The 16,372-nt window shown below is 41.0% G+C and overlaps 1 protein-coding gene across 14 annotated transcripts in view; it reads right to left on the bottom strand.

Annotated features, from left to right (window-relative positions):
* Positions 1 to 3,042: 3,042 nt before the first annotated feature.
* Positions 3,043 to 16,372, bottom strand: part of CDS2 (CDP-diacylglycerol synthase 2) — a 94,773-nt gene continuing 81,443 nt past the window's right edge. For 8 of the 14 annotated variants that reach the window (XM_056813451.1, XM_056813455.1, XM_007476282.3 and 5 more), the window contains one exon: positions 3,043 to 16,300. In XM_056813451.1, the coding sequence (XP_056669429.1) occupies positions 16,159 to 16,300 (142 nt within the window). In that variant the 3' untranslated portion in view covers positions 3,043 to 16,158. The remainder of the gene's footprint in view (positions 16,301 to 16,372) is intronic. The other 6 variants (XM_056813450.1, XM_056813447.1, XM_007476281.3 and 3 more) reach the window with 1 other exon arrangement.

Genomic DNA, 16,372 nt, shown 5'->3' on the forward strand with positions numbered 1-16,372 from the left:
TAGGGGAGGTGGCAGGAGCATGTTATGGCTCTGAAGCTGAGAGAGGAAGGAGTCTTCCCAAAGAGGTTGTCAACAATGTCAAATGTTACAGAGATGGAGGAGGATGAAATCTGAAGGCTGTAGCATTTCAGGTTCCTGGTGACCTTTTCAGTGCCATTTCACTAGTTGTAGGTGGAGAAGCGAGACAGAAAAGAGGTTGACAAGAGAGTGGGAAGTGAGGAAGTGGAGTCAGGAAGTTTAGACTTTTTTCAAGATCTTTGACCCGATCTCGTGACTGGGACCAATGACCAATCCCTTAACTGGCCACCACCACCCGACTGCTCCAGTCACAAGAATCTGGCCTAACGTTGGTGGTGGGATTGAGATCCATCTCAACTTGAAAGCCATGGAAATAAGGTGGTGAATTCCTCCCTCTCTCCTAACAAATTCTTACTCAGAGAGCGCCTCATTTGATAACACTGGAACCATATTTAAAGCAAGATGTGAGAGCCCTGGAGAGCTTTTTTTCCCCTTGTTTAGAGTTGTTTCCTTATAGTCCTGGAAAAACCCATGACTGTTTGGGGAAGTAGAAGAGAATACAAGGATGATGTATAAGCAGATGAAAAGGAATGTCGTCTTAAATCACTGTGTTGGATGAGCTTTGATTCATTTGACAGGACGGTGCATCTAAGGTACTCTGCTCCAGCAATGGTCTAGCTTTACTAGTTTCTGTTTGAAATCAAATCACCATCAAAAAGTCTTTATCAAAGGTCCACGGAGTACGAGGCAGTCCGGGATTATGATTGCATATAAGCCAGTTTCTGCTCTCCAAAAGTTTTCTCTAGATGAGGAGTGAATAATCGCTTCCACTCATTTAGAGCTTGGAGCGTTCACAATCACCCTGTTGTGGGGAGGCAACAGAAGCATTCTCCTCATCTAAACAAAGTGCAGCATTCTGGTCCAGGCTCAGGCCTGAAAAGCCACGGCGGTGAGGATTTGTGGCCCGAAAACCTCCGGCGATGAGTGATGAGTCACTCCCCGCTCTAAGCTGGGCTTTTACAAGACTGGATTACAACGCTCTGGGCATGGGGCCCAGTCTGCAGTCAGAACCATCCTTGACCCCTGAGGAAGCTAGGCCCCGAGGAGTGGGAAGGAGAGGCCCCGGCCTGCTCCCGCTGCTACCTTAGCAGGGCCCTCAGTGCAGGGACAGGAAGTGTGGAGGGCGGCTGCTCCAGCCGGCAAGAGGAAAGGTCCCCAAGGCACACAAGGGATGAGAAAGGGCATCTCTCTTAGTCATTTCAATATGATAATAAATAGTAGCAGGCATTTGTAGAGCACTTTTCACTGTTTAAAAACAACTTCATATACATTTTCACATCTTATCTTCTCAGGAATTTTGGGAGATAGGATAGAAATTATCAACCCCATTTTATAGCTAGGGAAATGGAAGGCACAGGGGGAAGAGACCTGTTCCAAATCCAAAAGCTATCAATAAGGGCAGTTAGAGGGGCCAGTTGGGTAACTCAGTGGATTGAGAGCCAGGCCTAGAGACGGGAGGTTCTAGGTTCAAATCTGGACTCAGACACTTCCCAGCTGTGTGACCCTGGGCAAGTCTCTTGACCCCCATTGCCTAGTCCTTACCACTCTTCTGCCTTGGAGTCAATACACAGTATTGATTCCAAGATGGAAGGTAAAGGTTTAAAAATTAAAAAAAAAAAAGGGGGGCAGTTAGGTGGCACAGAGAATAGAGTGCCAGGCCTGGAGTCAGGAAGACCTGGGTTCAAATCTGACCTCAGACTCTTCCCTATTGTGTGAACCTGGGCAAGTCACTTAACCCCATTTGCCTAGCTCTAGCCCCTTCTGTCTTAGCATGGTTACTAAGGCAGTTTTTAAAAATTATTACTCACATTTCTGTAGCACTTTTAAGGTTTACAATGTGTTCCCACAAGTGTTATTTTCATTTTACAAATAAGAAAACTAAGACCTGGAAAAATGAAATTAATTACCCAGGACCACACAGCAAATAATCATCAGAGACAGAACTGCAAATATTCTTGACTCCAAGTCCAGTATGTTTTCCATTCTACCTGGGGGGCTCTGAACTGTTGTGGTTATGAGCAAAATCTGGACCATCTCAAATTCCATTTTCCATTCAGCATGGTGAACTCAAGCAATCTAGCAATTACATCCTAGAACTTCCACATCCAAATGGGTGTTACCTTCCTTCCAAGTAGTCCCCTTGGGCATCTGTGCACCTATCCCAATAATGCTGCCCCTGTTCAAAAATGTTTATGAACTAGTTCTTCTTTGAGGACTGTCTCCAGGGTCTGTAGGTCACCTCTTTTCCTGACCATCCTCAGTTGGGACAAATCTTTGTCCTTTCAAGGTAGATCTGACTTCTGCAAACAGCTAGAAGTTATTCAGAATAAAATCTTATGCATATAGTGCCCAAGTCAGAGAACATTATTTTGGTTCAAAAACAAGGAATGATTATTAAACAATGAGATGGGTTTTTTATGTATTTCATGAATCTGCTCTACCCTTCCAAAAAACCCCAACATTCCAAGTATTATTAAAATGGGCTCTCTCTTCCCTTCCTTTCTATCTTCTCTTTTCTCTTCCTCCTTTCTCCCCCCTTCCCTTCTCCTTCCTTCCCTTCCTCTCCCCCCTTTTCCCCTCTTCTTTCTTCCCCTTCCTTTCCTTCCCTTTTCTCTTCCCTTCCCCTCCCCACTCCTTTCCCCTCTATTCCTTTTTTCTTTCTTTCTTCTCTTTTCTCCTCCCTTCCCCTCCTTCCTGTCCCTTTCCCTTCTCTGTCTCTCCCTTTCTCTCCTCTCTTTCATGCCTCCTCTCCCCCTTCCATAACCCTCCTTTACATTTCTGGTGAAGGGAAGACTCTATAGATCTTATCTCCCTCTAAGGCTGTACCTCCATTTTACAGATGGGGAAATTGAGACTCAGAGACTTCCCCTAACCCAGGATCACCCAGCTAGTAGTTGAATTTGGCACATATTGTCCTTGGCCCCCACACTTCTCTCCTAGCATATAAAAGACAGGACCCAAAGCTTAATTGATATATTTCTTTATATAACAGTAACATACAGGTACATAAATAGGGTAAGTACTTTAAAATATACAATATATCACATTCTGACATTCAGTTAAAAAAAATTAGAAGTGACTTTACAGGCTTATTAAACATTGATCAAACAATGCACAGAGAAAGAGAAGCTGTGGTACCAAACACATCAGGGTAGAGGAAGGACAAGTGGGCAGCAGCCACCTGGTCAATCTTCATGGGAACACCAGAGTCGCTGCGGCTGTACAAGGTCTGCATGCAGAGGATGCTACTCAATGACATCTCCCACCGCCATGCTGGAAAGAGCAGGCACCCCACCCCACCCCACCCTGGCAAGGCCGACCCAGCATCTGCAGAGAGTCGGGAGAAGCTCTGCCCAAGAGAGCTCCTACAGAGGATCTTTCATTCCCTACTGCCAGATTTAGTGATTTTGCTTTCTGCAAAACCCTTTTCCTTTAGGTATCCTGGGAAAAGGGAGACTGGCTAATCCTCAGCACTGGGAACCTTCCAGTTCTGCTCACTACCAGGGATAGGAGTGAGTTATCCTACCAGAGATATCAGCCAGGTTTGAATATGTTTCAAAACAATCCAGGGACATTTCTGGTTTCATTCTTGCTTTGGAATGGGCTAGGAGACATGTGGCATTACACAAATGGATTCTTAGAAGAGAGCATCTATCAGATTCCAATTCATTTCAATGTTCCATGAGGCCAGGTAGTCAGAAGCCCATTTTCAGCTATGGCTCCCTTCACCCTCTTATTAACCAGTCACACTTAATTTCCACACACCTGCCCTCCTGGACCCCGAGACAACTCCCTACCCCAACAGAAGGCCCTTCGAACAAAGGGCAGACAGTCTAGAATCAGCCAGGCTGGGAATGCCAAGGTCCAGTGTTCTTCCTATTATACACCACTGCTTCTTGGCCTGGCTTCCTCATTATTCTGGTCCCATTTGGGATCTATCTCTGCCCACTCCCAACTGTGACAAAGTTTACCAAAGCAATCTGATTCTTTTTCCTAGGGTGTTTGGGAACCATCACACAGAACACTTAACACAAGCAGGTACGACTACAAACCGGCTTGGAGATCTTTGCTGATCACTCTTCTCTCCTCCTGATCTGCCCTCTCTGGAGATACAAAAGCAGGTCTGGCCTGAATCACTCTTCCTGAAGGACTAAAGCACAAATCCACCCTAAGGTTCATCACCATAAACAAGAATTGTCAAGTCTGGCAAATGACCTGCTGGCTCATTTTCTGGGGCACAGAAGCTGACCTCAACTCTCCAGGTGCTGTTGGGTTGATACTATTGCCCAATTCAAGTGTCGTCTGGGAATTCTAAGGCATAATCTCCTTTCAAGGCTACTAGAAACACTTCCCCAGGCACAGGGCTCAGAAGTCTTTGAAATAATCTATTTCTAAACAGGCTTTACCAAATTTGGTTTATTTACAATTCTAAAGTATTTTTCCTCTAATCAGCTAGGACATACAAGGAATTTGTGCCATCTTGGCAAAAGTCCTGGCTCTTGAGCTCCATCACCACAAATCCTATTCATACCAAATCTTATTGACCCTCATTCATATTTTCTCCTTATTCCCTCTGAAATAAATCATCACCTTCTTCTAAGGATTAATGAAAATTTAAAGTCTGGTTCTGTTCAAGATGTCAATCACCAATAATCTCCCAATTACCGTTCATCTCCACAGGATGATCTGAATACTTCAGCTTGCTTGGGGACTCGATGGATCCTCTTGTCCAACAGCCTCTCCAAAATTCACTCAAGTGAAAAACACCATTCCTCATTGCCTTCCCCATATGCTATTCTCCCACTTTTCACTAAGGAGTCACCTAGATGCTTCCTCCTCTCCCTAAGAGTCAAATAGGAATCTATTCTCTGCTCCAGAATTAACTATTTGCTTCTCTTGACAGGAATCAAATCAAAATATTTGAGGCCAGAATCCCCCTAGTGTGTTTCTTAAGCAAGAAATCTATTGGAAAAAGAATCCTATTTCCCTCACCCGTCATTGAGAGGAAAGCACTTAGTAAATGATACAATGCTACAGAAACGTGACTTAATGTCTTAAAGATAACATGTTTTAAGAAGCTGAAATACTTAGTTTTTATTTTTAAAAATACATGTATGTGTATTTCACAGGGCCAAATCTTCTATGAAGATCTAGCCATTTCTACGCTTTCCCCAATCCCAGTTCTTCCCACCTGCCGCTTAAAAATGGACAAAAATTCCTTGCACAGGATCATAGATTTGGAAGGGACATTAGAGGTCACAAGTCCAATCCCCTCATTTTGCAAATGAGGAAACTAAAGGTTAGTGAGACTATATAATTTGCCCACGGTGACTGAGCTAGTGGGTATCTCGGGTGGGATTTGATCCCAGGTCTTTATGACTCTTAAGTCCAACATTATATACTGCACTGATGAGGTACACACAATCTATACTGGTGGAGACAGGTCCTACCCCAATAGGATCATGGTTCCATTAAAGTACTAAAGGAAAAAAATGGTGGGGTTTTTCTTGAGTCGGGGAAGTTGGAGATAAGGAAAGGAGGCCTCAGAGAAACAAGGGAGCTTTTTTCTTTTAGTTCAAAGCCTATCAACTTCTACCTCCACCCCATGATGTTAAAATGCAAGATTGCTTTTAAAAAAAACAAATAGAAACTGGCAGTAATATGTTGCCGGAGCATCTTACAATGACATACATAGAAAGGGTGCTTTTGGCCAGAGCTGAAATGAGACACCAACTTGCTAGGGTCTGTCAGGTCAGAATTCCATGTTCCCAACTTGATCCAGTTCATACAAGGGTCTGCAGGGGCAAGCATTCCTTGGGCCTTTCTTTCACTAATCTACTGAGATGCAGTATTAGCACTCAAGGTAAAGTCCAGCTTTGTCAGCTCCCTCTGCTGGCTTTGGAGAAAGAGGTTTGCCCCAAAGTGCATTCAGACACCACCTTTATGTAAAACTGAGGCTGACTCCTTAGCATAGGGTGATCTGGCATAAGTCGAATAAAAAGAAAGATTCAGTTACCCACAGAGAACACTACTTCAGGGAAGCTAAGTCCAAATCTGATCAGAGGACGGAAATAAGAAATGGGTATGCTTCTGTCCAGATGTTACACCAAGAATAGCCTGGAGGAGTTAATTACTGAGGGATGTCTTCTTCCTTTCCACTTTACTGAGCTGGCATTTCGACTGAGGCACAATGCATCAGAAGCCTTGAGACTTGACACCGAGAGTGCAATGCACTGTAATGAGAAGAAGACCAGAATGGAAAATCAGACCTGGCTCTGACACTAATGTATGGGGAAATCTTGGACAAATCATTCCCCTTCTTGGGTTCTCAATTTCCCCTCCAACTAAATGAAGAAATTGGACTAAATGACCAAGTTTCCTTCCCTTTTTTGAAACTGTGAGGATGTCAATGATCTGACTCTTCCTCCTTACAGAGGCTGTTGGATAGAATGGGCAACTAAAAAAATTGTATTCCAAATGCACAGTAGTCACAAAAGCACTTCTAGCTTCTTACATGTTCTTGGGAATCAAAAGAAAAGAGGAAGTAGAACAGGATGGAGACAAGGGAAGACCGATCTCCTACAAGGGGCTTAGGCCTTTGCATCCATCAAGGCCTGAATCCTCCAAGGAAATGCAGAGCCTGTAGCACCAAGCTCCCTTTTAAGAATGGGACTAACAGCAGTTGAACAGCTCAAACATCATCTCCTCCACCTTCCTTCCCTCATCTCTCCATCGGAAAGTGTTCTTTTTTTTTTTTAACCTTTACCTTCCATCTTACAATCAATACTGTGTATTGGTTCTAAGGTAGAGTAGCAGTAAGAGCCAGGCGACGGGGATTAAGGGATTTGCCTGGGGTAACACTGCTAGGAAGTATATGAGGATAGATTTGAAATGTTCTTTGTACAATTAGATTTTCTTAAAGCATTTTGTCTAGAACTCTCCCTCTGATAGCACTCTCCTTTGTTTTGTGCTTATTTGCAAACATGCCATATCCCTTTTTCCCCAGTAGAACAAAAGTTCTTCTAGGACAAGAACCACTTTCTGTCCTGGTGTCACCAGATCCTAAAACACAATAGGTACTTAATGTTTACTGCATTGAACTGAGCTACATCTACCACTCCTAGAAAGGCAGTGAGCAAATCAGTGCATTCATTGTGGAGTTCCAAGTGGCCACTAAGGATCAGAAGGTAGAAGAACCCTTCATTGGGAAGCATGGAGATGACCATATGAAATTTATCAACCACAAGGGGGACACACAATTGTGTCCCAAGCCCTGTATGCTGAACATGTGTGTCTGCCCAGGATCCACTATTAGCAGGGGAAACCTGGAGATTTCAGGGAGTTGATGATGTTAGATCATGAGATTGTATCACCAAATTGTATAACCAAGAGTTGTATTGTATACTTGTTCTTGTATTGTGGAAGTACTTGTATTGGGGAAGATTTGCTTGTCCCATGAAAAGTGCCCCAAAGCAAAGACAAAACCAAGCACCAGACCTTCTGCCTAACTGGCAACCATGAACACATTTCCTAGATTTTTCCTCACCAAACCTAATTAATCTGATAAGAAATTTGGTGAAATTCTGCTTGGTTGTTTTGCCAAGTAGCTCTTCAATCTACCCTAATTACTGCCATTTCCCCCAATAAACTTTTATTTGTCTTGACTCTTTATGCCTGGCAATAAGAGTGGGAATAATTCTGAAGACCTGTCAGTGGCTCAAGAGGGATGCCATGCTGTCTGACAAAGTGACTACAGAGAAGTTAACATTCTTCCCAAATGTTCACAAGCATCACTCCTGAAGGGAATTACAGCAAAGGCTTCACAATGGTGGCCTGGCTTCATACTGCCCAGGGTCAATTCTCTAACCCAGAGGCAGCAACAGTGCGGTGACAAAAGCTCTAGTATTTGAGTCAGGAAGACCCGGGTTCCAACCCTGCCTCAGACAGTTACCCAGCCTGCAATGTGGGGAGAATGGGGAGAACAGCACCCATCTTGTAGGGTTGTTGTAAGGATTAAATGAGATCATTATGTAAAAGGTTTTGCTAGCTTGAAAACACTATATAAATGCTCATTATAGACCTCCTTTTCCATGCCACCAATCTAAACTATAGAGGGTGGCATGCACAGGTGAAGCTAAAAGGAGGCAGTGATTTAGAATCCCTAATACAGTGGGGTACAATGACTATTTTTTATTACCAGAAAATGATGCTGTAATGTCCCGAGTATGTATGTTACTAGGAAGGCTCAGGGGTTCTGGGGAGTGATAACAAGTGCCAAGACTTTCAAACACAGACAGCAAGCACACTCCACTTAAATCCTCATTACTTGGTGCAGAAGTGACTATGAGCACCTTGAGTTCATGTCAAGCCAGTACAAACTCTGCTTGGCAGGTCCAGCTAAGCTGGGAAGAGGCTGAGGGCAGATCAGTATGACTAGACGCCTGCTTTCTGAGAGACAGTCTGTCCAGGCCCCACAAGGCTTATTGCCACAAGCGTGGCACTAGGACAAGAAGCAGGTCACAGAAGCTCATGGAAGGAAAGGGCATGACCTTTAATTGGTGGAGAAACCCTTTACACTGAGGAAAATCTGCATCCATTCAACTCAAAGAAATGTCTTACTAGGTCAGACCAGTTTTATGGCCCCAATTCTGGGAACATGCTAAGGAATAGGATGAATATAAAACTAAGCAATGGCAGATTTGTAAAATGTCTGGCACCTCCTAGTCACTTTACAGTTTTGTTTTGTTTTTTAAAATAGGGCAGATTCAAGATTTAGATCAATAAGAGAATAAGTCAAGGATCCCTGAAGGTCCTAACACTTTGTTTAGGGTGACAACACTTTGTTCTGTAAATGAGGGTCTTTCTAATTCAAAATTGCCAAATTATTTCTTTCCTTTATTAACCAGTTTCCCCATTGGTTTTTCATCCTTTTGATAACTAAAACCTATGAAGTAGGTAAGGCAGGTATGACTACCATCATTTTACAAAAGAAGTCAGATCAAGCGACTTGCCCAAGGCCACAGGGTCTAGAGCAGAGTCCGCTAAGAAGGAAGGTCTCCAGCCGGTCAGGCTGGAGCTCTTCTCCATCTCATCACACATGCACATGTCTATCAATACTATGGCAATAAGTAGGAACACAGGACCTGTGATTTCCTTGGTAAAGGAAATGCCAGGTAAGAAAACTCCTTCTTATCAACAGGGATTGATACTTTCTTCTTTGCAATTTAAAGAATTGCCTGGGTTGTGAACTGCCTACAGTTCACACAACCTTACGTCTCAGGGCTGGAACTCAATTGGTGCTGGCCATCTCAGCTTGAAGTCCACTCTATCCACTACTATGCCTCACTGCCCCACAGATTTCTCTTGATTTCAAATGTGATACCTTTTTGAAAAATCTTACAGTTGCAGAGTACCAGTAGCAAGCTAAATAATTTAATCTAAGCTTTAAAACATGCCACTAGCTCAATTTTACTGGACAAAGTTCTCCATGATCTCATGTTAGTTCACTATATATTAATACCAGATGCTCTGCCTCACTTTAAAGTTTAGGAGGGTCTCAGGGCCCATGACTTATTCAATACACCTTTGTGGTTAAGCACTGAGATCACAAAAATAGAAATGGAAACAACTGAGTCCCTTAAGAGGCTCAGACTCAGCAACATTCTGCATATTAATGAGTTTATAAAAGGAGTTAAAAATGAGTTAAGTCAGAACCATTAAGACAAGCTCTGAATGCATACATATCTCCTCACACAGAGGGAGAGCAGCATAATTCTCTGGCATTATTCTTCTGTCCTTAAGAATGCACAGTGTTTACTACATAAAAATGGACTCTCTTTTTGTTTGATATGAAGAAAAAGTTCTCAGTGCCAATGTCTCCCCTGGGTGTGGAAGTGAACCTGGGCTCTCCCAGGTTCTGTCAGCAGAATAGACTCTGGCTGGTTATGTACTAAACAGGAAAGGCTTCAAACAGGGGCCTGCTAATAGACTGTTCAATACCAGAGGAGCAAAATCTAAATTTTGGAGAGACTCATCATTTGGCAAATAGGTGATTAATTTTTTTTTCCAGCCCTGGAACCTCAGGAAGGCACAGAGAGATTGCAATCTATTCTAGGGAAGGGTATGAACACCCATGAAACTGCAAGCACTTGAATGTGAACCAAGATCCCATGAAGGACTATAGCTGCAGAGAAAAGGTTAAAGGGGAAGAAAGGGGAGTAACCTCTTGCACAGATTCCTGTTTTAGGTGTAAAACTTTAGAATGAATTAGTAAATCCCAAATCTCTGGGAACTAGAAACTAATGTTGCAATAACTACCAGGTAGAATCTATAGGAGGCCCAGTCAAGCAACTTCTTTTTTCTGGTTAAGAACACTTGATGAAGAACAGAAAAACTTCTACAAGTCAACATATTTTTTCAATTTGCTTTTCCCAACTGAGCTCCTGGAAAATATACCTAGCCAAGGGAAACAAATTTGACAGGTTTAGTCTTCATCTTATGCCAAATGAGAGAGTAAGAAAAAGAAAAAAAAAACTAATCCATGTTCTGAATCCTAACTGCCAATGGAACATAATTCTTGGGTCCTGGAACAGACTATTCTCCAAAAACACTGTATGCTGGTTTCCTTTACAAAGGAACGCTGGCAAAATGACTGTACCTGGAAACAAAGATTGATTTTTCTAAGTTTTGCACTGTTCTAGTCATAAGAAATCACAGACTATTAGCACTAGTGGGAATCATAGAACACAGAACATAAAGCAGTAAAATTGTAAAGAACCTTAGAAATCATTTAGTCCAAACTTCTCATATTATAAATAAGGAAACTAAGGGTTTATGATGTTCCCAAGGGGTCACATGACTGCTAAGTAGTAGAGCCATTCAAGCCAAAGCTTCCCAACTCCCACACTCCAGTGCTCTTTCCATAGCACCAGGGTGCCAGCCTAGATGGAAGCATCTATAATAGGGGCTCTGGCAGGTGACCTCTACATTCAAATACCACTCCCATCCTGTTTCATTCTGATGGAATGTGAATCTAAATTTGAACACTAAGTTCAAAAAAACAAACAACTTTCTCCTCTTGGCCCCTTTTTTCAGTATTTGGTCTTGTATTATATAATGTCCTTGAAAATTGGCAAATTAACATGAGATCCTCAAAGAAGTAGGCTTAAAATATATCTTAGTTGCTATTAAGGATGAAAGAGGATGGTATTAAAGAGAATGGGAAAAGAATCAAATAGATGAATTTTTTTTTAATCCCACTGACTTTTTAAAAGGAAAAAAGGCTGAAAATAGTAATTCTTTCAAGGTCAGGAAATCCTTTGCCCTCTTAGTGCACACACTTTAGACACTAATTTTCTGCATATTGGAGAGAGTGCTGAACTTGCAACTAGGAAATATTCTTCTTAGTCCTGCCAGAAGCAGAAACTGTAATCCTGGCCCCAGACAAAGCTTCTTAGAAAGGTCATCAATACCAACTCCTCTGGTATTATTTACTCTTGTTATTTCAAAGAACTCTTTACTAACAGAAACTTCCCTTCCCTTCTTTATCCTGCCCTAGCCAGACTAATTCAAGTCTCTTCTTTCCAAACCTCCAGTTTGTAATCCTTTCTCCTTTGATTGGGTATGAATTCTAACTTTGGACTCTGGCTAACCCAAAACAAGACACTTCATCACTGAGTTTCAGTCGCCTCATCTGTAAGATGGGGGTAATATAATACTTGAAGTACCACCACATTGGGTTAATATGAGGAAAGTATTTTGTAAACCTGAAAATGTTTGTGGCCTGTCATATTATCTACCTGCCCTCCTCTATAGGGCAAATACATGTGGACTGATTTTGAGGTAGGATGATGGGATTGGACAGGGCCCTCTGAAATTTCATGCCTGATATAAACAACAATTATGATTAGGGAGGGTTTTTAGCTTCAATCCATGGTACTCTAGCCAACAAAGCCAACCACTTCAGAATCATAACCCTTCTCAAAATATTTCATGGGCTTTTGTTTGAATACATTTGCTTTCAATTGGTAGATTTTTTTCCCCCTTGCTCAACTAAAGTCAATTACAGCTTGAAGGGTGGGGTGGAAAGGTGAAAAAAGTAGGTGGATACCAATGAGAAGAGTTCATAAATATACTTCTTTGGGGTGGACACTCCTACAATTGATACAAATTATCAACTCTTCACACCATAGAGGATGGTCCTTATGAGATGTGATGATTGAAAAGTTCATCACCCTGTGGCCAAACTTAAAAGTTAAGTTTTTTTCTCAGATGAACGGACAAGTCTGTCTCCAAGTTTAGTAGGACTTGGCAATGCTTGTGCTCTACTGACAGAGCCTTCAGGAACTTAAAACTAAATTCCACCATGAGGCTAACAGAGGGGATACCTACAATAATTTGTAAGTTAAAAATGTACTTTAAAAAGATCTATGGTTCAAGATGCAGAATGAGCTATACATTCTTTGACATGGCCGATGTGGAGATTTGTTTTGTTTGACTATGCATAATTGTGACAAGAGTTTTTTATTTTTCTTTTTTATAATGAGGGAGGGGAAAGAGAAAACAAATGCTTCTAAATTGAAAATATTTTTTTAAAAGGTAAGATCTATGCTTCATTTTAATAAACAATCTATAAATTATACTTGTATAAATACCATAAAGTAGATATATTTAAATATGACCATACTATTAATAATAGCTAGTATTTATATAGTGCTTTATGGTTTACAAAGCACTTTACAAATATTATCTCATTTGATCCTCACAATGACCTTGGGAAGTAGTTGCTATTATCATCCCTATTTTATTTACCTCTAGCTTACAGATGAGAAGCAAAGCCTGAGAGAGATAAAGTGACTTGCCCAGGGTCATAAAGGAAGGTCTTCCTGGCTCCAAGTTCAATACTCTACCTCTGTGCCACCCAATAGCTACTGCAAATCCCTTAAGTTTGTAGACAAAAAAATGACCTAAATGTATCTTGGAATTCTTTTTCTTAAAAGCAATAAATTTACAGGCTTGAAATGGAAATGTACTTTTGCCAGAACTTTCAGCAATTAGGAAGAATGAATGGAAATGGCACAGTTATGTACAAAGAATATGAAATTAGGTCACAAAGTCACACTTAACAAGAAATTTATGAGATGTTAATATGTGATTAACTTTTCCTAGAAGCTCTTTAGGTTATAATAACCCATTCATTTAGTTCCTTTACCATCTACATCTGAGTGGATGCTTACTTACACAATATTATTTCCAAGCCTAAATTTGACTTTACTTTTCAGACTGGAAGCAGCAAGTTGTTTCCTGATCTTAAAGAAAGGAAGAGATTCAGTAAAGGAAGGCTAATGCTCAAATATAGCTCAAGTGCAAGTTATTCTGGGACTAATATTCCGGGACTCTATATGAATGATTGGGGTGGTGCAGTCTTTCTCCTTCTGGTTTACCTGTCTTTTGACAACTCCTCTTGTAAGCCCTATTGTCAAGGAACAAACAAAGGAGAAATTTAAACCTCAACAAATTATGAGAGTAACTCTGGGTTCTCAAAGACTATACCAGGCATTGTAAACTGACCGGTCCTACATCAAGCTGAAAAATCTTTGAATAAAGATTAGCCATTGCCTGCACATCAGTCATCCCAAGACTAGTTAAGTTCGACTAGTGAGATTCCACCTGAAGGTTGGCCAAGAGGAGAGGTGCTTTATGAGTTGCCTTGGATGAAAATATTCATCATCTAAGATGTTGAAGGATTCAGATCTATAATGGTGAGGGAAAAAAATCACTCACACTACTGAAATATAGATCTTTTGATGATAAATATGAAACTCAAACTAATCCATTCAATTGCTTGCTAACAATTCCTATAGGAGAGCAGAAGGAAAAAACAAAATGTGTCTACAAAGAAATTATAAGTTCTTTCTCAGTCAGAAGTTCATTACTTATGCTCTTGCCATCCTCAAAAGCTACATGTTAACTTCAACATTCATCTAAGAGATGTCCCTTTCCATACCAAGCCCTACAATGACCCCAAGTACAGTCAAAATGTCCTCCTTGGTTGAACTAGACTAACTTTACTGACAATCAGAGGAAGAGCTAACTTAACTTGGGATGTCAGATTTCAATGTGAAAAATTCATTGTTGATTTTCCCCTTAAGAATTTTAAGTTTATTTTGGGACACCAGGAAATAATAACAAAAGCACCCTTGGTGTTTATCCATGCCCAGCCAGAATTGGAGCATTTTAGAGCTGGAAGCAACCTTAGAAATTACCTAGTTCAAGTCCCTCACTTTCTAGGTGAAGAAATTGTATCACAAGCAAGCTAAATGATTTTTCATGAGTCAGACCACTAGGAAGTGGCAAAGTCAGGGCTAGAATACTGGTGTTTCAGACTCCAAAACCTCTACTCATAAGGAGATCCTGATACTAAAGAAAAAAAGAGAGGCAAATAGAAACTAACAATCACCAAAGTTCATTCTCTCACAGCAAATTTGCTTCCATTCCATGTGCCTGAAGAGGTTTAGGCTGTGACTCTTGCTTTTCCTCAGCCAATACCCAATTTGTCTTCTAGTACAAGGTCCAGGGCTGTGCCTGGGATCCTAGGGGCTTTGGCCTAATACATTTGGAAAGATAACGAAGTTAATAAAAGATACCACTAAACAGACTGAGGTGCCAAGGAAATCACATCATATCAGATTACATATTTCCATTTTCAACAGAGAAAGATCCCTGGCACAGCAGGATCTAAACAACCTCTGTCATGCTACCAAGTTCTCTCTCTTCAGTCACCCCTGGGTGCCTGGCTGCATTTCCAGGCAGGTAGAAAGCTTGTCTCCTCCATTTCATTCTATACTGAGAGGGAAAAAAAGTTGCAGCTTGGTTTTTTTTCCCTTTTTAAGACCCCTGGGAAAAGACAAAGTAAGCTAAAATTGGCAATGTCAGAAACTGATTATACATCAAGGTATTCAGAACTGTACAAAGGTTCTCAAGGACTCAAATTGGGTTTGTAGCAATTCCATTTAAATGAGAAACATAATAATTAACAAATAGGTGAATATTTACACAGATACCACCAGTGCAACAAGTACAATTTAAGTCAACGAAGTAAAAGATAAAGCAAAGAGCCTATAGGCTAGACGCCAACCCTACCTCTACCCCCAACTCTGTGCTCAAAGAAAAAAACACAAAATCAACAGAAATGATTCAGCAGCATCAAGTCTCCAGCTTAAATACAGCAGACAGACATGAGTAACATGATCCCTGAAGAGTGACAGAACCAGCTATGCTATTCCAGCTAGGGCTTATGTCTAATAATGTGAAAAAACTGTACATTGGCTAGATGTGCTCTCTTGTAAACAGGTGAAATACTATTGTGTGGGCACTCCCCTTCCCCCCCTCCAGACTTCATTTTAAAATCACTTCTCAAGTTCCATGGTTTCCTGTTTGTTTTTAACTAAAACCAAAAAACATTTTTTAAGGTGCAGTGGAGTAAAAGTGAAAAGCAAATTATGGCAGTGTTCACTCAAAACAGGATTTCTTAAATGAAATGTCCATCTCATTAAAATGCTTTTTTAAATTAATAAGTATTTGTCATGTTTTCCTTCCACAGCAGAAGGTAACTTTGTTTTCTTTCCAAAGTTGATGCTGAAACTTGAAAAGGGTCTATGTCGAAAGCTTTCTATGAAAGCTACTGCAAAGTAATTCAGGTCCAAATTTTAAACTAGCTAGACAGGCTGCAGCAGTAGATGAAGTTTACTCTGTGGTTTGGCCATCAGCCCATATTTGGCTGTTCTGCTCTAGAAATAGAGGACAGACGGACTTTTAAATTTAAAGGGTCTGGATACACCCAAAAAAGATTAATATCTGTGATCTCGTTCCAATTCAAAGCTCTGATTTACGCACTTGGTCACATATTCAGAATATGTGTATATAAATAGATATTCTTTAAAACCCACAGCACAAAAAAAAATTTTCTACAAAAAAGAAAAACAGTGAAATGAGGTCTTGTAATGGTCTTAAAAGTCACAGAAGCTGGGATTGACTTGAAGACTTGCCCTAGAGCTCAGTTCTGATCCTACTGTCCTCTTTCTAAGGTGCCTCCTGTTCTTCAGTGCTGGCAATCAACATCCCCTTGTCAAGAAGGTGAGCCTTTAACATGCTGAAGATGTGAAGCTGCTGGTCTGGACGTAAAGTCAAAAACTGTTGAATCAGCTTACTTGGGTTAGGTCCCCTGAAAGAAAATTAGGAAAAAAGAAACTAAACCAGGTGAAGACATTTTTGTCAGCTAATTATGCTCAATGGC

The sequence above is a fragment of the Monodelphis domestica genome, chromosome 1 (genome assembly GCF_027887165.1).
Source record: "Monodelphis domestica isolate mMonDom1 chromosome 1, mMonDom1.pri, whole genome shotgun sequence".
Taxonomy (NCBI): Eukaryota; Metazoa; Chordata; class Mammalia; order Didelphimorphia; family Didelphidae; genus Monodelphis; species Monodelphis domestica.